This window comes from Actinia tenebrosa, unplaced genomic scaffold (genome assembly GCF_029948245.1).
Source record: "Actinia tenebrosa isolate PJP-AT-01 unplaced genomic scaffold, QUT_ActTen_1.0 PGA_scaffold13__45_contigs__length_12533684, whole genome shotgun sequence".
NCBI classification, from domain to species: domain Eukaryota; kingdom Metazoa; phylum Cnidaria; class Anthozoa; order Actiniaria; family Actiniidae; genus Actinia; species Actinia tenebrosa.
This window is the reverse complement of record NW_028292573.1, coordinates 10709403-10733931: the sequence shown is the minus strand read 5'-3', so window position 1 is coordinate 10733931 and position 24529 is coordinate 10709403. Positions and strand designations below refer to the sequence as shown.

At 37.2% G+C, this 24529-nt stretch overlaps 5 protein-coding genes across 5 annotated transcripts in view; 2 read left to right on the top strand and 3 right to left on the bottom strand.

The window, feature by feature from the left end:
- Positions 1–664: 664 nt before the first annotated feature.
- LOC116293191 (solute carrier family 22 member 18) lies at positions 665–4896 on the bottom strand. Its single transcript, XM_031700588.2, has 7 exons — positions 4581–4896; positions 3814–4057; positions 3294–3332; positions 2662–2868; positions 1909–2123; positions 1586–1687; positions 665–1338 (listed from the first exon to the last, which is right to left on the bottom strand). Exons 1-7 carry the CDS (start codon positions 4794–4796, stop codon positions 1045–1047), a joined length of 1317 nt encoding a protein of 438 aa, XP_031556448.2. The 5' UTR covers positions 4797–4896; the 3' UTR covers positions 665–1044.
- Positions 4897–4958: 62 nt separating this feature from the next.
- Positions 4959–9337, top strand: LOC116293192 (MICOS complex subunit MIC27). Its single transcript, XM_031700589.2, has 6 exons — positions 4959–4998; positions 5261–5350; positions 5858–5980; positions 6553–6607; positions 6923–7021; positions 7902–9337. Exons 1-6 carry the CDS (start codon positions 4978–4980, stop codon positions 8480–8482), a joined length of 969 nt encoding a protein of 322 aa, XP_031556449.2. The 5' UTR covers positions 4959–4977; the 3' UTR covers positions 8483–9337.
- A 45-nt stretch (positions 9338–9382) lies between these two features.
- Positions 9383–12897, bottom strand: LOC116293193 (RAD52 motif-containing protein 1-like). Its single transcript, XM_031700591.2, has 6 exons — positions 12778–12897; positions 12609–12687; positions 11897–12039; positions 11257–11376; positions 10740–10884; positions 9383–10606 (listed from the first exon to the last, which is right to left on the bottom strand). The coding sequence occupies exons 1-6, from the start codon at positions 12886–12888 to the stop codon at positions 10314–10316; spliced, it is 891 nt and encodes a 296-aa protein (XP_031556451.2). The 5' UTR covers positions 12889–12897; the 3' UTR covers positions 9383–10313.
- A 1132-nt stretch (positions 12898–14029) lies between these two features.
- On the bottom strand, positions 14030–17477 carry LOC116293173 (fibroblast growth factor 1). The gene is made up of 3 exons (XM_031700566.2): positions 17272–17477; positions 15678–15781; positions 14030–14666 (listed from the first exon to the last, which is right to left on the bottom strand). Exons 1-3 carry the CDS (start codon positions 17426–17428, stop codon positions 14484–14486), a joined length of 444 nt encoding a protein of 147 aa, XP_031556426.1. The 5' UTR covers positions 17429–17477; the 3' UTR covers positions 14030–14483.
- LOC116292144 (solute carrier family 2, facilitated glucose transporter member 8) overlaps positions 14558–24529 on the top strand; it is a 42345-nt gene continuing 32373 nt past the window's right edge. The window contains exons 1-2 of the mRNA XM_089028960.1: positions 14558–14686; positions 23702–23749. The gene's annotated coding sequence lies outside the window, so the exon portion shown is untranslated. The remainder of the gene's footprint in view (positions 14687–23701; positions 23750–24529) is intronic.

Sequence of the window (24529 nt, the reverse complement as noted above, 5' to 3'; positions counted from 1 at the left end):
ATCTCTAACCTTGATCTGGTAATCCTGAGATAACGGACTGCTGCTAAACAACAACAAAAATTGCAAAACGGTATAAATAATAAATGTCCAGACAGGGAAAAACTGTGCCCTCTGCCTTGAAAATTGACTTTGCCCTAACATCCTCAATCCATCAGACCTTAGGCACAGTTTTCCCTATCTTGTCCTTTGGCTGCTAAATAGCCCTTATATGTGTCTGGTATAAGTAATCATTTTTTTAAGTATCAAGTATTTATTTTGATATCTTTTGTGACATTTGCGTGATATTATTTATTTACAAGTACAGTTTGAGAATTAGCTGTTGAAATTCAACAGACTGATCATGAGCTAAACCAAAATAAAAAAGGATAAAATAGACTAGCATCGATTCCGTTAATGTCATAAATTATTGCGGGCAATATTTCCTGTATAATTTCTAATTTAATAAACATGAGCAATGATTAAGTAAAAGTTTTAAATATAGGGATAAAAGTTTATAGAGTTATATTTTTTTACTTTCATTTGATTTAGAAATGACATTAAGTTAAATATGAAACATTGTCATGCTTTGAAAACTATTATCACAAATTTACATTTAAAAGTTGTGATATGTGCCTACTTTTATATTTTTGTTTTCACTAAAACAACCCCCCACCCCCCCCCCCCCCCCAGGGGTACTCTTGCCTGTTTAGGGTAGGGATGAGACGCTGAGCCCTCTGAACCCTGACCCTGTTCCCTGGAGGAAAATCGCTGAAATTCATACCTTGTTCCAGAGCAAGATTGCTGAAAATCATACCCTGTTCCGGTATTGCGAAAATCGATACCCTGTTCCAAAAAGGAGACAGCGTGATTTCATATACCCTGTTCCAGAGCGAGCACGATTTTATATACCCTGTTCCAGAGTAGAATCGCTGAAAACCATATCCTGTTTGGCGGCACGTACCCATAAAGTGAATATAGGGGAGTACCCCCCCCCCCCCCCTGGGCCCTGCTCTAAACAATCTAAAATAATAAAAGTAATAATATTAAAATTCTTTCAAGTAACTGTTAAAGACTTTTCTTCCCATAAACCATCAAAAACAAAACTATCACAGCATTGACAACGAAGCCGAATCCACCGAATGCTGGCCATCCATACATCTTGAATAAAAATCCACCAAGCGTAGGAGAAAGACTCCTGACAAAAGAATTGCAGGCCATGGAAAGGCCCAAGACAACACCAGTGTCTTTTATATCGACGGCTTTAGTCAAGGCAGAAGTGGAAATGATAGTCAGTATAGTGCCGCCAGTAACCAAGGGAACCAAGACAGCACAGAATTGATAGATGTCTGTGACCATGAACTGAAATCAAGTTGATAAGCATTAATTAGTATTAATAATCTCATTATTAAATGTTTGAAAATGTAATTCCGCAAAATATCCCCACAATAGATTTATGCATGACGACCTGTTACCCAGAAATCAGTAAGGAAACACATGAATAATCTCACATGATGGACTAAAAAATATCTGCTCAATGACCAGACATGATGACAAGGCAAATGCCAATTATACATGTATTTTTGAAGAAAAGAATGCTATTACTTACCATGAGAGCATAGGCAACAGCAATAGAAGCAATGGACCACTTTAGAAGATCTGTCTCATTGAATCTCTTGGTCACGCATCCAACACCAATGCCTTGAACAAGCTACGACAAGAACAAGGTGTATCTAATGTTTTAATACTGTTACTAATACAGTAAGTTGAACACCCTCATCCCAATTATACCTCACAGAATTTGTGGAACAACTTCCATACTAATGACAATGAATCCCCCTCACCCTCCTCCCTGGTAAAACTTTCTGAATGAGAGATATTGTTAGATATTTTGGTCTCGTACTACTAAAGCCACATCAACATCCAACTTACAATGGAAAGTGTACCAGCATATGACAAAACAAATCCATTATGCTGCGGATCCAGTTTGAAATACTCCATTGAAACTATTGCAAACATTGACTGGAAAATACCAAATGGGATAGCAGTAGAAATCTTGAGGAGGAGCAAGTACAGTACAGAGGGAATCTTTAATAATTCTGAGATCTTCTTGAAGTCAAACACACTTGATGATGACCTTGGTACATCTAAATGAAACAAAAGACATCGGTATTAGAATATTTGGTGTGAAATTTGATCTTCCAGGTGAGGTTAGTATTGAGAAAGACTGTTGTTGGTGGTGACTGACGTTTCGACAACCTGAGCAGGAAGTCATCTTCAGAGTCCAGTGAGAAAATCTCATTCAACACCTGGGTTCAAAACATTTACTCTTAATATTAGAATAATTACTATTTTATGTGATCTGTGAGTGAACTGACTTGGATCAGCCCAGAGGTCGTTTCAGGTTCAATCTGTGAGTTAGCCATGCCCTGACTTAGATCAGCCCAGAGGTTGTTTCAGGTTCAATCTGTGAGTTAGCCGTGTTCTGAGTTAGATCAGCCCAGAGGTTGTTTCAGGGTTTAATCTGTGAGTTAGCCATGCCCTGACTTTGATCAGCCCAGAGGTTGTTTCAGTTTTTATTTGTGAGTTAGCCATGCCCTGACTTTAATCAGCCTAGAGGTTTGAGGTTTGAAATAAGAAACTGGTAAAGCAACCTCACAGTGAACTTGAAGACTCGTGTGGTACCTGAATGACTCGTCTTATGGAAGAGAGCCTTTGTATTTTTAGGCAGAAGCATGGTAACCATGACAGCACTGGCCAAAGACACGACACAGGAACACATGGCAGCAAACTGTAAACCATAGAGTTTGCTGAGAATACCACCAAGAAAGGGACCTATGACCATCCCAATAGCATAGGACACACCAAGCTTGCCTAGTGCATTGGAACGCTCTGCAAGTCACAAAGAAATCACATAGGGAATGAATCATTGTTATTGATTTTGGTGAAGTAGAACCTGATGGTGCGTTTAAGGAAGAATGACCCCATGTAACCACAACAGGAAAAAGCAGTGCATCACCAGTAAATATCATCCATTCTTTCTCTCCCATAACTTGTTGGAGATAAAAAATATTGAGGCCCTCTTAAAGGGGGTATACCCATGTCCTCCATCTGACTTTTATAACTACCTATGTTGCAATTTTGAAACGTCGTGTTGCTTGTCAGAATTTTACCACTAACAGGACCTCACTGTCAGTAATTCATGAGAGCAGTCTGTGGTTTGTTGCTGATTAGTAGCTCTTGGGATTTACTCCTAACAGAGCCTCAAATACTGTAAAAATAAGTAGATGCTTATTTGGGGAGCATTATTTTCATACCTGATTCATCAGAAATATCTGTAACAATCATCTGTGAACCTAGCAAAAATGAAACAAATGCAACAATCTTAATTTAAAGATATTTTAAATGGGAAAACATTTGCCTTAGGCTGCGTTCATAATGTATGGCAGGGGGGTGCATAATGTATGGCAGGGGGGGCAGGTGAACATTTGAAATGTCCAGAATAATTCTTAACATCCCCCCTTAAAGTCATGCAAAAAAAATATGATCCCCCCTAAGCAAGGCTTGTAGCTTCTTCCAAAAATTGTACATCCCCCCATTTTTCTGATAAATATTTGCCCATCCCCCCTTTTTCCTACCAAACTTTTTCCCGATCCCCCCTCAATTTCACCTGCCCCCCTCTGCCATACATTATGAACGCAGCCTTAGCAAGAAAAACCATTACTCTGTTTGAAGAATATGGGAATAAATTATGCAGAAGGACACCAAGTTAATGCTCCACCTGGTTTATTTACCTGTGCAAGATGCACAATGTCTAAAAACAAGGAATTTAATTACCTTGCATTGCATGCATAACAATAGATGGCAATCGTGAAAGGAACAGCATCGTAACAGAAGTTGACATGCCAAGAATCCCATAACTAACAGCAGCTGCAAAAAACGCTAGACTCAAAGCTGCCCTGCTGCCAAACAGATCACCAAATCGGCCATAAATTGGTCCTCCACACAGCTGGACAACTGCGAAGGTGGTTTGTAGATATCCAAACACTACTGGGTCAGCACCAAGCTTCTTTGAAAGATACTGAAGGAAACGAAAAGCATGAAAGCTTTGTATACTGCTTTAGCAAGTAAGCCAAATGAAGACTAAAAGTTGGGGGAGGGGGTAGGGGCTCATAAAAAAAATGGGGATATTTGCATTTAATTGGAACTAGCTTTTTCTTCTCCATGTTTACTTTAAAGGTGCTCTATGGTCCTAGGAAGCACCTAAGGACCATCACTTGCAGAAATAATTATATTTTTTGGAGGGAGGAGAGGGGATATCGTTATGTGGTATGATGACAATTCCTAACACTCTCCACAATTCCTTGCAAAATTGTCAATTTTATTTTAAATTAAGCAACTATAATGCTTATACTTTCAACCGTAAAGAATTCCTGACATCATATCTGTTGACAACATATCTGCTGATAACTTTGTTTAATGAATTTATAATCTTTTATAAAGGTGTTACGTAATGTAAGTGACCCCTGATCTGACTTCATGGCAGTCGTTGATTGGTTGGGAGTATCTCCTACCTAAAGTCAGACCACAAACACAAATCTTACCGGTAAAACTCCTATTTGAATCCAGAAGCACACTGAATACGACACAGCATTCAAATGAGTACAAAGTAAAATAAAGGTTTTGTTGTACTTCGTCGGCGTTTCTTCACCGGTTTTGTGTTCGACGTCGCTCGGTTCGTTGGACTCTTTCGCCTCGTTAAAGTCGTTTATCGATTCAGTCATGACTTCTCGCTTATGCACACTGGATTCACCACTCATAATGCCTAGATTCGCTGCGATCAAGCATTAAAACGTCAAGTTAGTTAAAAGAGAAAATTTTGGACAACTTTGATGGAAACCGGTCATTGTTGTTGTTACATTAATTCCTGCCCGCGTTATTTGTGGTACGCGGTATTACATATAATAACCGAGGAAGTCTGGGTCGAGTGGCAGATCCAAGATGGCGGCCGCCAGCAGATTGGTTAGTTAAAGATATAGTTTTAATTCTTTTTAGATGTTTGTTTTAATTATGTCTTGAAGTTAATTAATAATTACATTACTAGTCCTTTTGGTTTAATTTTTACTCGAGGAAATCCCATTTTTACGTAAATTGAGTTAAAAAATTAGACTAAGAATTGGGCGAAAAAATAAGAATTTGCAAAGATTTCGACTACACGTATTATATGGACTGGTGAACTATAAACTGGAATCTTTTATTTATTGGTCTTTGATTGCATTTTCAGACGAGTATTTGGGCTGCTGCATCAATCCCTGCAGCTGGGTTTTTTCTTGGAAGAGTTTATGCAGATGGAAACAAAGTCCATCCAATGGAGGTAAGGACCATGAATCTTAGGTACTAAACTGACCAAATGTACAAATTACTTTTCAGTTGTTCATCTGGCTTTGTTGAAAGCTTGTGCCTCAAACCCCTGCTAAGCTTCAGGGCTAAGAATAATGGGTGCTCAGTGACTGGACATGATATGACCAACAATGTTGGACTAATCATAGGAATGTTCACTTTCTTATCAGAGAGGGAGGAGTGGTGGGATTCACTTGGTAACCCATAAAAAACCTGCCTCCCTGTTGAATGAAAGAAAATCCATTCTATTTATTGCTAAAGTGCCGTGCGACTCGAATTCTTTTGTGTGCTCCCCTTTCTTGATCCTGATGTTTTTATAAATCCCTCAAATACTACTGGTTTTCCTATCTCTACAAAATGTAAAACCAACATGCCATGTAGTGATTTAGATAAACCTAATTTATATCTTTTTCAGGAGTAAATAAGGGGTGATGCTTAGCTTGTCATTTTGCTAATAAGATTGATATTTTGTCATTTGTAGCTTGATATTTATGACAAGTCAGTCTTCAATCAAGAGGTAATCATGCAAGAACCCCCTACTGATATTGAGATCAAAGTGTCAACTGGCAGAAAGAAGGTCTTCAGTTACTGGGATAGTGCCAAGGTAAAGGATTCTATGATTATCAATTACTAGCCCACACCTATGTACCTCCACCTATGGACCTTTATCCACATGGCGGCCAGACTTTTTTCCATGAAGATAAAAATCTTTGTTCAACCCACATAAGTCTATTCTCAGTCACTTGAATGCGAAACTTTGCATGGTAGAACCTATTGTTCACATCAACATGGCTGCCGTGTGAAAAAGGCTCATTGCTTTTGCTCCTTAGTTTTCTTTTTGGGATTCCTGTATCATTTAGCTCCTCTTTATTTCCTTTTTATCCCTAGTCTCTCTCACCATTAAATGTTAATCATTAATATGTTACTGAATACTGTCTCTGTCGACCATGATCAAGGTTTGGGCTTGGGATTCCTATGTATCACAAAATTTGTGATACATAGGAATCCCAAGCCCAAACCTTGATCATGGTCGACAGAGACAGTATTCAGTAACATATTAATGATTACCACATACTGTATCCACCACCCACACATACACAGGCAACCCACTAAAGCAAGAAATTTCAAATGTTAAAAGGATATATTTTGCAGTTAAACCATATTGTGGTTTTACAGGGACTTGTTGGCAAAGGACAATCTTTAGCTGAAACAGCCAATGACAGGACAACTGGTAAGCTCCAAATAATAAACTTTATAAACATTACTACATATTTAACATGAACTAGTGGTTTTCAACTTTCAATTTTTTCCCCTAAGAGATACAACAAGCATACCCAATACTTTTACCCCAGAGTCCCCCCCTCCCACCCTGTCACCCTCTGGCCCTTACATATGCTCCCATGGGCATCCACTTCCTGAAACTTGAGACAGTTTAACACTAGTTCAACTGTAAATAACATGTCGTTTGAATCAGTAATATGTATTAATCTTTGGTCTTTGGACCACACAAACAACCTAATTGTGATTTATGATACTCTTATTTCAGAATTTATGGCATTACTATCAACTGACCAGACATTTCAAATTAAAGTTGCTGTTATCAGTAGCGGTGTTCTTATTGGTGCCATCCTTGCGGGAAGAGGAAGTTAGTGTCTTTCAAATTATTTGCTTAAATATTTAAAATAAAACTCAGTCTACAATAAGTTTGGCAGTTTTTAGGATGTACCTGTTTGGGGTATGGGTTTTGATCTTTCTGTACCCTCTACAGCTTCTAAGTCTTCAAGGTTTTTGGCTCCTGTTTCAAACTCCTTAAGCACACTATTTTAAATTTGATGAAATCTCAAGGGCGATGCAGTGGCAGTACATGCACTAATTAGAACCTCTAACCTCTTGGGTCTATGGTTTGGGGTCCTTCTGCATGTATTGAAAACCTATCACATTCTTTGTAAGCTTCGTTCTATATTTGTAGAACTCAAGGTCTTTTGATGTTTTTGTTGTATTATATAAAATGTGTCAGGTGTTACACTGGTAGAATGTACTGCAAACGTATCGTATTCTTTGTTTGCGTGGTTCTATTGTAAAACTTGGGGTATTTTGTTGTTTCTATTGAATTATGTAAACTGTGTCCGGTACTGGAAGAAGGAGCTATTGTTTGATTCCTGGAATAACCATCACATGTGAGAAGAGTTATTTGGTTCTCTACCTTGATTTTATGGTTTTTCTCCAAATCCTCCAGTTTTCCTGCCTCTGCTAAACCCAACCCACTAAGTTCAATTTGGTTATGTGAGTTAGCCATATGCTGACTCCTATCAGCCCAGAAGTTGTTTCAGGGCTTAATTTAAAAAATAAAATTGATGTTTTGAGTGAAAAACTTGTTTCAGGGCTTAATTTAAAAAATTAAAATCCATATTTTGTTTGAAGCAGGAAGTCGGAACAAAAGAAAGTATACATCAGCCCTTTAGTGTTCTATCTTTTGCAGGAACCACAAATAGTATCCTAACTTTATATTACACCTTCTATAACAGAAAGAAGAATAAGGAGAACAATCTATTCTGTTGGTCTGGGTACAGCTGCTGCTTCTGTTTGCTATCCTCAGAAAGCATGGATTGTTTCCCAGAAGGTCTATGAGAAAACCAAAGTCTTGCTCATGGAACTAAAGTCAATATACAATGAGCAGAAGAAAAAACAAATGGCTGAGGTCAAACAGGAAAAATTTAAATCAGAGTTGATAAAGGAAGAGGAAGTTGTAGCAAAGCCAATAGAGGTGGTAACTCCTGCTGATGAAATGAAAATTGATGAACTAATAATTGCTACCACAGAGGAGGAGATGCCTGTGTTGCCCACAATCAAGGAAGTGGACATTACGCCTATAAGCAGTGCTCTTGAGACCAAAGAGTCTGACAAGTCTTATCTCTCAAATGTTCCATTCCTTGGATGGTTCTTTAAGAGTAAAAAGCCGGTCATCATTGAAGCCACGGAGAATGCAGAATCAGTTGTTGGTAATGTGGTGGAAGAATCTAGAGAGCAAAGCAAGAAGACTGAAGTGGTTGAAGATCATGGACAATCAAACCCAGAAGATAAAGACATGTACTCCACTAGATCTTAGTTCAGGGACAGGATGATTTGCAGTAGTTTGTTGGGGTATTAGTTGAGATTAAGGTTGTTTGATAATGTTATTGTCAATGGTGCATTCTTAAAGCAAATCCAAACCCAAAATTTCTTTTCCTGATTTTAATTTTGCCCAGGGCTCACCTTAGAAGTGCTTCCTAAATATTGTACCACATAATGCTTGGCACCCAAATTGGAGAAGGTACAGTAAATCCTCTATTTAGACCCCGGGGCTTATCTATTTCAGGCATGTTTGAGGGAGGGCTTATTGGAGAGAGGGGGAAGGGGAGGGGGGCTAAAAAGAGAGAGGGGCCTAACAAATTTCTTCCTTTAAAAAGGGGGGCTTATTAGAGAGGGGAGGCTTATTTGAGAGGGGAGGCTAAATAGAGGATTTACTGTATGTAAGCCACAATACCTTGAGCAAAAAATGCTACATGCTTCATTGGGGGGAGGGGGTGGGGGTCTTTGGAACCTTCGGTGTTAATCCTAACTTTTCCTCCTTGTTTGTTTCATGCATGTACACTTGACTTAGGCCCTATGTGCCATTTAGGCATGAGGAGGATAGGTACAGACGTACACTTATCAGGCAGGCTTGAGAAAGCACAATATTTTAAGATATACAAAAATCCCCATAATTTTTGAGTTTTAGTCGAGTTTTTCTGCCATAATTGAAAGAAACTCTAATGTTTCGGGCAAGAAAAGTAACTTAAGATAAAATGATGAAACTCATGTTTCTGCTTCATTTAATCAAAAAACTATAACATGCTTGATGGATTTGATTTTAAATGTTTGTTGTTCTAAAATTTAATGATCGAGTTTGTTGTCAGGGCAATAAATATTGTGAATAAGAATACTCCTGGCAGCTATTTTATTCTGTCTTTTCTGTGTTTATATAATTTGCAGTTATTAGATATATGTCTTCCTTCATAAAATATTTTTTCATGTACACTAGTTGATATCTTGAGATGACACTATTCAACAAGTTTGATAGACAAGACGATGCTATTCAAGCGGTACTTCATACGCTTTTATTTTAGCATGTTTCGAGATATTCAGCTCCCATCGTCAGCAATACTGATAACAAGCACTGATTTACATATTCACAATTGAGGAGCAAAAAAGACTAATGATTAAGCTTATTCATCAGTCTTTTTTGCTCCTTTATTCCCAGTTCTCTTGAAACATATTCAAATAAAGTGGTATAAAGTACCCATTGAATAGCGTCGTCTTGTCTATTAAACTTGTTACAAAGTGCAGACACAGTAACTGGGACTACTTAAACAGAGTTAACCAATCATAATGCAGACTAAAAATTAGGTAATCTGACCAAAGCCAATCAGGAGCAAGCAACCCAGCTTACGTCTGGTTAAATGACTGACAAACAACTAAGATGCTATCGATGACCATGAGAAGGAAAGATGATTAGCTATAAGTTCAATGTGACAATAATTCTGCTCTCTCCTGATCGGCTACAGATTTCACTTTACATCTTGATTGAATAACTTTATGATGTCCTCCCATTTAGTGTACCTATACTCTAATTATGGATGGGCTTAATCCAATAAAGGATCTATCAGAGCATTTAATTCCCCAAGTATCTTTTTATCTTCAATCTTGTCACATTGAGATTGGTTCACTTTTCAAATGTTGTCCCATTTAGTGCTTCCACTACATAATTATTATGGTTGAGTTCAATTCTCTGTAGGATCTATCAGAGCATTTAATTCCCCAAGTATCTTTTTATCTTCAATCTTGTCACATTGAGATTGGTTCACTTTTCAAATGTTGTCCCATTTAGTGCTTCCACTACATAATTATTATGGTTGAGTTCAATTCTCTGTAGGATCCATCAGAGCATTTAATGCCTCAAGTATGTCTTCATCTTCAATCTCCTCATCACTGTTGGTAGTGTGTTCTTCGACATGATTAATATGAACAACCCCATCTTCTGATAAGCCAATCAGCTCACAGTCTGATACATCTGTCTGGTTGATCTCAACTGATACTTTGCCGTTATCCAAAGCGATGATGATTACTCTCTTGAATGCATTTTCAAAGGCATGTCTGTGTGCAGTCTTCTTTGCAATTGCTGTCAATTCTAGTTTCTTCAAGGGGTCCTTCTCTGGAAAATACAGTAATGGATTAATAATTATTAGTATTTTATTAAGTTTGATCAGCTTAGGCACTTTCCTGGAAATTAAAAGCATCATCATACATACTTTCATCATTGTCATCATTAGCAATACACTATTCACCTTGCTTTAATGTTTTTCTATCACCACCGTAACCAATACCTTCACAGTAACAATCATGAGCTTTGATTTCTAATCTTACAATAGATCTGTACATAAAAGCACTAATTTCTTGGTCGTCCATTGTCTTCTCATCAAGTTTCTCAATCTGTAAATAACAACAAACAAATAGATATCTATGGCATTATTTTTAACCTAACTTTATGAATCCACAGGTTTTATATAGCTGATATCTGAGCATTGGCACAACTCTTCCATTGATAGACCTGTTTAACCTGGGCATACCATTTTCCCATTTTAGACCTTAAATCATTACCTAATAATAGTTTCTTTTGCAGCCTTAAACAGTTGAGCATGAGAAGACACATGAATATGGATTGTAGAACTCAACCAAAGAATCTTATTCTCTAGGAATTAATGACACAATGAAATGAGAAAATATTATGGCCAAGGCAAAAAGGTCTATTGCTTAATTCTTCCATGCTATAATTGTGTAACCACTTCAACATGCATTAATCACCTTAACAATCTTTGTTGACCATCCATTGAATCCTAAGTAATGGTTAGCCAGTTCTGTACATCTGGCCATGTACAATGGAGCTGGTGTTTCCACAACTTTCTTGCGATTGGCAAATTGTACCTACAGAAAAGTGTACATTTTGAATCTATTTCTTTTTAAATATCTGATAAATAAACACTAAGTTAGTATTCTCTCCCTGTTTGCCAAATAATTTACCAGCAAAATGGCAAGTTTACAAAATGTACAACAACATAACAAACCGCAAGCCCAATTTTATTGCGAATACCAGGATCCCTCATAATGTTACCAAGGTAATAACCACAGAATGACAAGCAAGTTAATTTGATCAACGCCTTTCAACACATTTCAATATGAAGCGATCTTTCCAGTTAGGCGTCCTGCTGGCCATAAAACAAAAGCTTCACACTTCTCCCACTCTTAATCCCCCTGAAATATTCTAAACATGCAGATCTGAATGTGCCCAAACGCAAAAAATCGGGCTTGCGGCTTCTTATGGCAGTTTTTGCCATTTACTGATAGCTGATAATGATTAATAATACATGACGGGCATCGTTGGCCTGTCATCATTGGCTGGTAATGAGATTCAGTCAACTGATTGATACCAAGCAATTAACCTTACCTTGAGAAACTGTCCCCCAATCAGCCATTTACCATTGGTTTCCCTCTGAGCTCTTGCTGCAGCTTTGGTGGAGTAAAATTTAACAAAGGCATACAAGGAACTTCGTGTATCATTGTCATGGTAACAGAAACTTTGAGGTTCCTCTGAAATTATGGTAAGTAAAATTCATGTAAGCAATTACAAACATATTTATATATGATGCTTTAAATTCATGTGGTTTTTAGGTTTTTCCAGAGTTAATAGAGGCAATAATAGAAAAGAGAGACTTTGTTTACACAGGGTAGCCCCTTCAGTTAAGAGGCTGATATCCATATACTGTAGGGGTTGATGACCGATTTATATCTATTACCAGGGGCGGCGGAACCGGGGGGGCTGGGGGGGGCGCGTGCTCCTCACGAATTTTTTTGGGCGGGCCTGGCCCCTTGAAAAAAATATTGGTTCACATGAAATATAAATGCATAGATTCGATTTTTAATACTGTTATTAAGTTATTGTTGTGATTTTTTGCAGTACCCCCTCCCCCCCCCCCCCCCCCCCAAAGATTTTCAGCTTCCGCCGCCCCTGATTACACCCACTGGGGGCATATACCATGGTATTTAATATCACAAATGAGATCAAGGCCTGTTGCAAGGAGACACGCTTTTCACTTGTTTTGACCATCTCACAGTAGGGAATCACTACCATCTTTAGTATCAACCACGAATTAACTCACCAGATGTGTTTTCCCTTGCATCAAAGACTTGTACCTCGTACAATAGTCCAAACTTTGAAAAGATCTGTGTGAGCTTCATCTGCAAAACGTTTTCAATCAAAACGACAACATTTTTGCTTATATATTCGCTGTAACATGAACAAAAGGTAAAACAACAGACAAGTCGCACCTGAACTTCATCCTCGCTTAAATTCCTACTAATATTCGTAACATAAAGGTTATTTTGGTTTCTGCAGGGACGAATAAACTCGATGAGTTCAACTGGACTTTCAGCCGCCATTTTGTTTGTTTTGACTTTCCCGCCATCTGGTCAGCAGTGAATACATCCCCAGGACCTCGGTTTTTTTCGAGAACGCCTGGCAGAGATTTCGTTTCTCATTTTCCCGACATTTTTCTACTTTTTCTAGCAGGGTTTTTACTTCGAATGACAAAAAAGGTAAGAACATTGGTCATTGGCGGCGCGCGCGAGCAAAGTGAAGACAAAGGTGCAGAGACAACGTGCGTCGCCTTCATATAAACTACTGCACAAGATCTTAAAAATGCTTATTTAATCTACTTATTTTGATAAAAACCCAAGGCCTAATAGTCATATGCTATGATAAAGAATGTTTATCTTCGGACAAATTTTTTTGGATAAAATATAGACAAATTATAGTAGTGCATAGTTATATGATGCTCTTTCAACATGATAAAATCCCAGTAAAGTAGTTTTCAACAGGCCCTGAGCAAAGCTTTTTGCAACCAAATGAGCTTTAAAATGTCTTATTTGATAAAACCAGCAGGCTCGCATCGAAATGTGTTGGTTTAATGTACAAAAGCCAGTGCATAGAAGTATGCTTATTAGGTTAAATGTGGTCATACTTTCAAGTATTATGCTGTATAATTACTTTTCTGCCATGTCACTACATATATTGCTCGTTCTCATTTTTATTTTATTTGTATAAATTTCATTGACTACCTTTTACTTGCACATCTAGGTTTCCCAGCCATTTCTTCCCATTCAAAGCAAGCCTTCACTATCATTTTTATTAAAAAGTGTTAACATTGTTTTCATGACAGCTACTTACACCCTGACCAAGACAAAAGTTATGCAAGGTACTTTGTTACCCTCCCTGGTAGTCAATAGACTAACCAAATAAATTATCCCATGTACATGCACCTTAGGCTACGTTCATAATGTATGGCAGAGGGGGGAGGGGCAGGTGAAAAATTGAAATGTCCAGAATTATTTTTTAACGCCCCCCTTAAAGTCATGCAAAAAAATACGATCCCCCCTAATCAAGGCTTGTAGTTTCTTCCAAAAATTGTGCATCCCCCCCATTTTCCTGATAAAAATTTTCCCATCCCCCCCTTTTTCCTACCAAAATTTTCCTGATCCCCGCTCCATTTCACCTGCCCCCCCCCCCCCCCCCCCCCCCCGCCATACATTATGAATGTAGCCTTAGCACTTTATAACAAAACTTTTGTGATTGGTGGCATTTATAGGCCCCATTAAAAGAAACCATGTGTCATTCCCTAGAGTATCATTTCTTTTTTTAACCATTCACTTGAGAAAATACTTGGATATAAATACAACTCAAACCAAAAAATCTTATTCTCAAGAGAATGACACATGGTTTGAAATAGGAAAACAATATACCGAACGTAATAGACTGCTTTCAAGATATGTTTTGCTTGTCACACAAAAGTTTTAGTACAAGGCTACATGTGAAATCAAATTTATTCTTTTCTCCTTTCTCAAATCAGTGAGCATTATGCACAAAGCCTTGCATTGAAAACTTTTTTGCGTGACAATGCATATTAACTTATTGTGAATTTGTCTTGATCAACATGTGGCAAACAAAACAATAATAAGATATTTTAATTCATCTTATTTCAAGGTGCATCTCCTGTCAAAAAGGACACCGCATTTTGTCCAGGACTAGTCTTTGGTCCTCGCTTAGGCGTCCCTTTGATCGTCAACCCAAGATACCAGCCGGCATTGGCTTTGGATTCATAAGTGTTATAACCAGTGGTCAGATGTTTTTCTTTGAAGACACAGGTGTGGACTAATGAGCTCTAAATAAAAAGAAAAGTAGGTAAGTCAATGAGACTTTGATATGATATCTATCTTACAATCTCTAGAGTCGAGTCATCATTTTGGCCTGGGCTGATTTTTCATAGTTTGAGGTTGATTTGGTCACTATATACATACTTGTGTGTTTTAATTAGAAAGATAATCAAAGAGCTGGCATAAATCCTAGTTTTGTGGTGTACTTTGTTTAACAATGAATTTCCATTTCTACAATTATTTCAAAAACACTTGAAATGTATTATATTGATATGTAAATAATGTCACCATAGAAGAAAATATACCCGTAAAAACGTGCGGACAAAGTTTGAGAAAATTCCATATCACTGCGACTTTCACGGATTTTATAATTTCACATCTCCCATAGTGCATTTTGGGGTTGGTATGCAACATGCAATAAAACATATCCCAAACGTTTAAAAATAGCTGTATATTTCATATGTTCTTTGGAAAATATTTCATAACCAATGTGCTACTGCAACAGAGAAGGAAAAATGTGAATCATCTAGGGTTATTTATGGTTTTAACTTATAATACAAATTAAACCACAATTCTGTTCATTTTTACATTGGTTACCTATAGTGGTTTTAGTCGGTGTTTATAAGAATGTCAGTCATTCATTACTAAGTGTTGATTCAAATTAAAGTTGATAGGTGGTTTACTATAATCAATCCATCATACATTAACCCATGTGTTTGTATCGTTAAAGCTATGGGTTCTTTACTTCACCGTTGTCATATGTGAATATTTTAAGACTGAAATAAGGCTAACCCTGAATAAATCAGTCTGTAATCACGGAACACACAGGTATATTTTACGAAGTCAATAAATCAAAAGACTATTCTTAGGGTACATATTGGCCTTGATTCAAAAGCCATATTTTTTATCACCATCGTTTCTCAAAACCAAGAGATTGTTTTTATTCCAATTAATGTAGGATTCTCTGGGAACCATCACTTGTCCACTTTTTCTGGGCAAACGTGAGTTGAGTTACTTACAGTTGTGATAAGGTTGCCGTCGTTATCCATTGCGATGTACTTCATGGATTTCTCACCAAACAAAACTATCTCTCCAATTGCAACTGAGTGCATTTCGAGTACGACTAAAAAGAGAATGAAAAAATGCAATCGTGTTGGGATTGAAATTGTACTTATTTTGTTCTGCTTGCTATTTTCTTCTTTCTTTCTTTTCTCCATTTCTTTCCTTGCTCTTTCCCGTTTTTCATCTATTTTTCTTTCTGTCTTTAATTTCTCTGCTATTTCTTCCTATTCTCTCTTTTTCTGCTTTTTTGCCTTTTACTTTTTCTAATTTCTAATATCTTTTTTTCAAATTTTTCAGTATATTCTTTTTCCCCCCAGTATTCAGTCCCTTTACGTTCGCAAATTCTTTCCTGTCACATTCTTTCCCAGTATTAGCTTCATTCTTTGTTTTGCTACCCACTCTATATCAGAATGACAAAAAATCACACGATAAATTGATTCCAGAGCCGTCTCTCCGTCTACTGCAAGCCCTTATCTATTTTTTCTCCGATGTTTTGACATTGTCGCTATTATTTAAAATCCTAACTTCACAGACGTTGAATCGCCAAAAACTAATTTTCTTGACCATGTGGTCTATCGTTATCAAACTGTCTTATTCTTGTGGCTTGAACTTGAAAATTTCTTATTATCGATTGAATATTTAATTCATAACAAGTTATTTCGGGAATTGTTCATTAAAAAGCTCACTCTCTCGCCGTAACGCCTTGTTATTAGCCGAAAAAGGGCGTTTTCATTTACGAGTCAGTTAAATGCCAATGTCCAAAACATCGTTAATTTTTTTAACTTTTTTCTTACTTTAGACCTGCTATTGACAACTCATATGGTAAAGGGTCAATAAACTCCACCTTCTAAATCGCCAAAACAATTCAATATAACTTCATTGTCCATGGGATTTTGGTTTGTTGAACTTAATCCTATGTACACTTTGATGTTAGTATATTCGGTTTCAATTTTTTAAAATCTATTTTTACAAAATGTTATATTTTTTTAATCAGTGACCAATGAGTGAAACAGCGTTTACGAATTAGGATTTCAAGAGTTCGTTGATATGATAGGTTTCGTCACGCAGAACTCAAAATGAAGGATTAGCCTCTTATTATTAGAAATCATGCTAAGATAGTTGAAAAGAACTCATCGCGACTTGCCATTAAAAATAAGTTTAAAAAAACTCCTTTTTATATTAATTTCATAGGTTATTTTTCTTTTAATTTATTCATGGATTTTAATTTTAGATAGAAACACGGTTGCATTTCAGTGCTCGTTTGGAGTGAAATAAGTTGACTTCCCGAAAGTTCTTCAAAATCAGAAACGTAGCGAGATAAAAAGATACTGCTAAAGCAAACACCGAGGCAGAAAAACTTCAAAAACTCCACGAGTAACGTTTAAGAAGCAAAAGGAAAACTGAGGATTGAAAAAATATATTTGCCATCCGCGTTTATTAGCTATATTCTTCATCAAACACACACTCCAAAACACGCTAAGAATTGCATATTTCTAGCTATTTTCAAAAAAAGGAAAAAGCAACAAAAGTTAAACAAAAGTATGAACTCACTATTTTCATCTTGAATGTCAGTCACACCATCAATCGCGTCGTCATTAACTCGAAGATAAAATCCATTCGAACATATCAGTATTGTTCTTCTTGAAGGGTTAGGAGTTATGCTAGCCATTTTACCAAACAGATCTACAGATGTGGGCAAGCTAATCATTCTATATATACAATGTAATTGACAATGGAAATATTTGGAATTTATACTATAATTACATGGGCGTGTTTTATGGACACTATATGGTTGAGGGCATATGAATTATTCTGGTTATGTCTGGAGCGTGGGAAGAAAAGTTGTTGGAACTATATTGGCTTTTACAAAACGGTTTCTTAATAAATGCGGAAACTAAAATAACATTTTTAAATTGTCAGATTTCTCTTTTTCCTTCTTTAAATGTCCTTTAATTTGGATAAAAGTGGGAGCACCACCTTGAGTAACCGCAATGCATAAAATTCATTTTCAAAATGACAGTTTTTGAAATGCTTTTACCGTAATAAAAACGAAATTGTTTGATTAGGAAGTCACGAAAGAACGTCACGCACGCCTCAAATACCTTGCCGGATAACGCGTGACCACCAATCATTAGTATCCTATCTTCAAAAGCCTGTCTGTAACTTACGAACTGCATTCCGGATATTTCCTCTTACAAGGCGTATGCCAATATAATTTGTGGTTATAAGGTATCAATAGGATTTATATATATGAGTCAAATTGAAAGAAATTCTTACAATAGTTTGAATACCAGAATACGATGTTTTATTCCTGCAGGTGTCGCGGTCAGATCCAAGAAGAGCAGAATTTGATTGCCGGACTCCGTTTTAGACTGTTTATTTATTTATTTATTTTTTTTAAACTGTTTTGTCGGAATATTTTAACGCTCCTGCTCATTCTCTTCTGCGTTGACTGGAATGTGAAATGTTTCGGTTTCTGTTAAGTTGGCGAGTTTTTCACTTTCCAGTAACATCAGACCTTTTCCATTTTGATAACCAAGATAATGTTATCTTTGGCTTCTAGCTTATAAATTATATAAAGGCAGGAAACAGTTCTTCCTTGATTTGCTGATCGTTTGTAAGTCAGTAAGTAAGTAAGTAAACTCTTTATTTACTGGGGTAGTACTAAATAGCAATATGCTAACAAACCAGTGGCCCTCAAAAACGTTACCATAAGTGGGTAAGGCAGAGGGGGCTTTAGCCTCTAACCATGCACCGTAAAATATGTGAACAGGCTCACGTAATTATGCAGTTGGTATGTTACAGACTTTTGAAGATCAGAATGCTAGTGGCCACGCGTTATCCGGCTGCCAGGTGCATATCGGGAGTAGCAAGACGTAGTCCAGCTGCTGGTTGAGGCGTGCGTCACGTTTTCATCTTGCGTGACGTTCTCCTCTAGATCTCCTTTTCCACTTTCAGGGGATTTTTGAAAATCTCTCTAAATTAAAAATTCGTATACTAAAAATCAGGATACATCTTACAGCAAAATTACAGTCGAGTCCATATTATGTTTTCATTTCAGGGAGCATTCATTTTTTAGGAGGGAAGGGGGATGGGGTATGGCCGGAAGAATCCCTATAAACAGTAATATAAAATTTTTAGACCCTCCCATTGTTCTGTCTGCATTAAAAATTGACCTTCACCTTGAAATTTATTGAATTTTTTCCCCTCCCCATTGTGTAGTATGAAATATTTGATGACCCACTTTTTGGACTGAGTAGAAAATTAATGACAATCCCCTGGATTCCTTCGGCTCAACCCCCCTCCTAAAGGATGAATGCTCCCTTAAAGAGTTATATAATTTGCATGTTCCCATATAATTTCAGATACAAGATTTAACACACACTATTAAATATGAAGCTAATCCTACAAAATGTAGGCGGTATTCAACTGTTTCTTCCCATCAGGAATTGCGGCTAATCAGAATGTAGAACAAACCTATGAAAGTTCTTGTGTATTAGCCGTTCCGAGGATGAGAAAAAAACTGGGTCGAGTTGGCATCGCAGTGCACTGTGGAGCTGTTTTAGAGTATGAAATATAATAATAGAAATATGTCCCCTAAAACAGCCCCACAATGCACTGCAATGTCAACTCGACCCAGTTTTTTTCTCAACCTCGGAATGTCTAATACTAGAAGATCGAGCTTGAGTGTAATATCCCATGGTCAGTGCCTCTAACATTTTATAACTCGGAACAAACCGCTTTCTTTATGCATAACGTATTGAGTTATAAACTGTTCGCGAGTAAGTTGAAAGATAGAAGTACAAGAACTAGATTCTAGAAGCTTCCCCTCCCCTCCTAAAGTCGTTCCGCCGCCTACGCAGTTTTTAACATTAAAGAAAAAGAACGCGGAGTTTAAAAATTTAGTTTTCTAAATTTATCATCTCCAGTCTTTAATTTTTGACGCACATATTCTACCACAAGGAGTTATTTTCTCGTTTTTAATGACAACTTCCTCGGAATATGTTTTCAAGTCATATTGCCCCAATATTTTCTTTCTGAGAACACAAGTATCTTGAGATTAAGTTCAGCCTACGGAAAGTAATGAATTGTACCGCAAGGAGTTATTTTTTCGTTTTTAATGACAACTTCCTCGGCATGGTTTTTCAAGTCATGTTGTCCCAATATTTTCTTTCTGAGAACACAAATATTTTGAGATTAAGTTATGCCACAGAAAGTAATGAATTGTACGATTGGTTATTATCAACTTAACGTCGGATCGTGTTAAATCTGCTTCTGTTAATTGATCGTACATGGACCCCAGGACTGCTGTGATTTCATTTACCTCCAGGAGGTTTTATCACTCTAATCGTTTGTTATAAAGTACTAAATCCTGCGTATAAGAACCTAATATTTAAAAACCTGTTAGGCTAAGGTTTTCCATCTAGACCCCCTCTACGAACTAAGAAACTGTTTAAGGCTAAAATCTCAAAGCAGGTTCTTATTTTATCAAATGAATCAAAACTAAAAATTTAAAAATCAAAGAAAATGAACTCTACAAAGTAAATTACATAAAGCGTAGCTTTAAAGTATATATTTGCTTAGATTGCAGTCATTTGGGAAAAATATCTGCAATATTTTACTTGAAATAATAGACCACACCTAACAAAAACGATTCGCATTTTTCTTCAGAAAATAAGAACCGGATTAAGAAGCCTAAATAGCCTTATCTTACGGTAAACACCATTTATATAATAACCTCTTTAGGCTAACTTGGAAAAATCTAGGTTCTTGTAGGGGTGTTTTACTTTAAACGAAAAACGTCGAAAGCTGTTTTCTATCACTCAATCTCGCCCCAGCGATCTATGTCCTCCAAAAGCAATTAGGAAAGAGAATTAATGTGTAATAGCGAAAGCTTTTAACGATTTTAATGGCATCGATAGCGCAAATCAACTGGAAAAACAAGTGCTGATAATTCAGAAATTTGCCATTAAGATTGAAGATCGACGTTGAGTCTGTTCGTCTTTTATAGCGCCGACAACAGTCCCTTTTTTTCATATCTTATCCAAAGAAATTATAAGGAAGTTAACAAAGACAAAACAGGTTTAGGTAACATCAAAGTATAGTAGCCCGCAGTCATAATAAAATAATGAGGAGAAAATCGAGTAATTGTGGATGAGTTGGTGAGGACTCAATTTTTTTTCTTTTAAATTAAACTTTTATTTGAAATTTGAATTTCATAACTCCACGAGTAGCACTGTCGTCTCATAAGTGAAAATGTAATTCCTGTGTGAACTGAGTCATCGAAGGAATCGAGAAGACTGAGAGAGTTCCTCTAGCATGAAACGACTCGGATTATCTCTACTACTCTCCCTCCTTCCTTCCTCTGGATGGGACGCTAATCCATTGCAGTCCCCCATCCCCTCTCTCCCTCCCTCCCTCCCTCCCTCCCTCCCTCCTTCCTCTGGATGAGACGCTAAGCCATTGCAGTCCTCCATCCCCTCCCTCCCTCCCTCCTTCCTCTGGATAGAAAGCTGGTCCATTGCAGTTTTCTTCTTGCGTTTTACATTTCGGTATTAATACACAGCGGCGAAATTTATTTCGAACTTTAAAAGAGGAATGACATTCATGGCGTAACGCATCATTAGCTTGACGACCTAGTATCGTGAGTCGCATTCAATTCAACCAATAACAGACGCTCATCTTTTCCCGCGTCAAAACGATATAAATGACACTCGCTTTGTTGTTGAGAGAGGGGTGGGACAAACTTGTTTACCTGTAGACTCGAACAGGGGCGGCGGAACCGGGGGGCCGGGGGGGCACGTGCCCCCCACCAAATTTTTTTGGGGGGCCTAGCCCCCCAATAAATATTGATCCTTAGTCATTGTTTTACGGCGCATGCGTCTACAATCAAACAAAACATTGTCATTAACACATAGCGTTAAATATAATCTTCAGTGCCCCCCAAAAGATTTTTGCAGTGCCCCCCAAAGATTTTTAGCTTCCGCCGCCCCTGTCGAAGGATATTTTTAAATTATCTTTAAGTAAATATCTTCAGCCACGACTCATTTTTTCCAGTGCCATACGCTTTGAAAACCCACGTTTTAGATGAAGATCTTACAAGCTCTCACAATACCTCGCGATCAAGATAACATTTTTTGCTTCCTAAAAGATTCTTATAGTATATACTCACTTGTCATGCTGGCAGTCAAACTCCTACATTACTATCACTTGAAATTATCTTAGATCTCCTTCGTTTCCTGGTTCCTGGGATCGCTATTTTAGATCTATCTGCTATCACTGAATTTCGTATTTTTCTCGACGTTTCGTATATTGGAGAAAAATAAGCTAAGGCTAAAGACATTATTGCCACCCTCTATTAACTATGTTGCCACTAAGTGAAAACTTAAAAAATATTTGCATGATTTGTGTCCTTTATATAATTATTTCGTTGGTAAATGATCAATTGTTTTTGTTGCTGTTGCTTTTGTTGTAGTAAGTTTGTTTTTTCAGAGAATGATAACAAACTTTTTTTTTTCGCCGTTAGTGTCATAAAAGTGTTACATGCGCATGATAATAACAAGCTAAATACGAGAACAGTGTCATAAAAAAGTAAAAACAGACCGAAAAATTGACTAGAATATTAATGAAAATCCCCTGCTTTTTCAACCATACGATTCCTCATGCACTGGCAATACCAAGAATATTAGCCTATATTTTTTCATTTCACGTGGCATAGAATTAAGACCCCTTTGTGGAAAGAAAAAATAATCTCTCACTGGCAAGCAGACAGAAGAATGATTAGAAGCTGAATAAAAAAAAATTCGGCCAGCTTCTTCAAGAAACCATACGATGCCTCATGCAATACTAGAAAAAAAAAGCGATATTTTCTTATTTCGTGTGACATAGAATTAAGACCCCCTTGTGGAAAGAGAAAAATGTTCTATACTTGATTAACCAGAATTTAGATTATTCTAATGTTCTTGTTTCTTTTTAAAACGGGCCTAGCATCTTCCTTTCGCTAAGCTGATTATATATCTGCTATTCATCTGTTCTGCTTTTACTAATGACGTAAAGCGAACTAGAATTGTCTTAATAAGATAAAAAACAAAAGGCTTTAATAAAACTTAAATGATGCCCATCACTTGCATTAAGTCAAATATCCTCCCTAGAGGTAGGAGTTAATATTCGTTCATCTTCGCGTTGGTTTTGGTTATTTTGATTTTAGTTTTATTGGTGTTAATGCTGTGTAATAAGAGGGATATACCCACAAACTTCCTCTAAGGGTCTCGTTAATGTTTCAACGTTTTCCTGCTTGGAACATTGCCTTGATGGCTAGCTTGTCCTTTATCGAAGTCAGAAGTTCAAACAGTAAAATAAACCTCTTAAAAATGGGTGTGGGGCTTGTTATTTTAAACCACCGGTCATTTGGTTGAGTATTATTACTTTCCCAAATATTCTTATTCTTTTCCTCTAAGGGTCTCGTTAATGTTTGATCGTCTTCCTGCTGGGAAACACTGCATCGATGGCTAGCTTGTCCTTTTTTGAAGTCAGAAGTTCAAACATAGAAGAAACCTTTTAAAAATTGCTTGCTATTTGAATCCACCAGTCATTCCATTGAGTAACAGGGGCAGATCCAGGGGAGGGATGTAGGGGGTGCGCACCCCTCCCTGGTTCTTCTTTGTGCCCCTACTTCGAAGATAGCCAATACTGTTTTTTCCCTTTGATTCTAAGGGGTGCACCCCTCCCTGGGTTAACTTTGTGCGCAGCACCCCTCCCTGAACAAAATCCTGGATCCGTCTCTGAGTAAAATTACCTTTTCAATATTATTCCCAAAAGAGTTCGAATTTGGCAATAATTACGCGCAAATCAAAATTGGTTACTACATATATTTTGCGCCGAAAACAAAAAAAAAAACTAATTTCGACACTATTGACTTAGCAATGGCTAAAGAAATTTAAGTTACAAAATTGCAAATAAGTAAATGTCTTTTGTATTTTAGATTTGATGACTATTTTTGGCGATGAACCCTCTACACAACATCAGGGCTGTAAGTTAATAAGAAATTAACATATCTTTAGATTTCTTTCTTTCTTTCTTCTTTAAATAATCTTTCCTAGAGAGTGCCTTCTCTGTCACTCTAAAACACAGGCTTACTTAAGCTTTGCTCCATAAAGAGAAACAATTGATCCAAAAGAGGTATTGACGTCAAGAAAGGACTCGTTAACGACGAGTAGAATAGAGTATTTCGATGGACGGACGCAAAAACACCTTGCGCAAGCTGTATTAAATGGCTGACTACGTAAGAACACGCGTCAGAACCGTCGCGCATGCGCACTAAAGTACGTGCGTCATTATTCGTTATGACCCAGCAATCAGTTACCACAAGGCTTGAAGTCACTAGAGTGCATATTTATTTAGTTAAATATCTTGTCTCGAGTATTTGCGCGCGCTATGATTCGAGTAAAATTCCGCTGGACGACATGACAGAGGGCGGCAAAAAAGCGCTGCATGAGCAAAACCGAAGCGCAGTCCGACCGGATCGATCGACTAATACTTCTCCAATTGACCATTACCGGACATTTCAAAGTGCGTGTCACACGTGAGAGATTGAGCACTTCTCTCCGTCTCCAGTAGCACCAATGGCAATTAATTTCCTGAACGCAGCGATATCATTTGGAAAAGGAAATTTAATAAGGCTTTATTAGCTTCATTTTGTTCACTCTTTTAACCAGCTCAGCATTTAGCCCAAGTCGCTAAACTCGTTATAATACAACTCCAGTTCCTAGAATATCACTTCCATTATCCTGTCTTTGATCGTGACTAATCA

Excerpts from the sequence above, each read along its gene's own strand:
- LOC116293191 (XM_031700588.2), bottom strand. The coding sequence starts at position 4,796 with ATGAGTGGTGAATCCAGTGTGCATAAGCGAGAAGTCATGACTGAATCG. Across the intron at positions 3,333-3,813 it reads TGTTATGCATGCAATGCAAG|GTTCACAGATGATTGTTACA; the intron begins GTAATTAAATTC and ends CATTTTTGCTAG. Across the intron at positions 2,869-3,293 it reads AGATATTTCTGATGAATCAG|AGCGTTCCAATGCACTAGGC; the intron begins GTATGAAAATAA and ends TGTGACTTGCAG.
- LOC116293192 (XM_031700589.2), top strand. The coding sequence starts at position 4,978 with ATGGCGGCCGCCAGCAGATTG. Across the intron at positions 6,608-6,922 it reads AGCCAATGACAGGACAACTG|AATTTATGGCATTACTATCA; the intron begins GTAAGCTCCAAA and ends CTCTTATTTCAG. Across the intron at positions 7,022-7,901 it reads CATCCTTGCGGGAAGAGGAA|AAAGAAGAATAAGGAGAACA; the intron begins GTTAGTGTCTTT and ends CTTCTATAACAG.
- LOC116293193 (XM_031700591.2), bottom strand. The coding sequence starts at position 12,888 with ATGGCGGCTGAAAGTCCAGTTGAACTCATCGAGTTTATTCGTCCCTGC. Across the intron at positions 12,040-12,608 it reads TGCAAGGGAAAACACATCTG|AGGAACCTCAAAGTTTCTGT; the intron begins GTGAGTTAATTC and ends CCATAATTTCAG. Across the intron at positions 11,377-11,896 it reads TTGGGGGACAGTTTCTCAAG|GTACAATTTGCCAATCGCAA; the intron begins GTAAGGTTAATT and ends ACTTTTCTGTAG.
- LOC116293173 (XM_031700566.2), bottom strand. The coding sequence starts at position 17,428 with ATGATTAGCTTGCCCACATCTGTAGATCTGTTTGGTAAAATGGCTAGC. Across the intron at positions 15,782-17,271 it reads TGACATTCAAGATGAAAATA|TCGTACTCGAAATGCACTCA; the intron begins GTGAGTTCATAC and ends TTCTCTTTTTAG. Across the intron at positions 14,667-15,677 it reads ACGGCAACCTTATCACAACT|AGCTCATTAGTCCACACCTG; the intron begins GTAAGTAACTCA and ends CTTTTTATTTAG.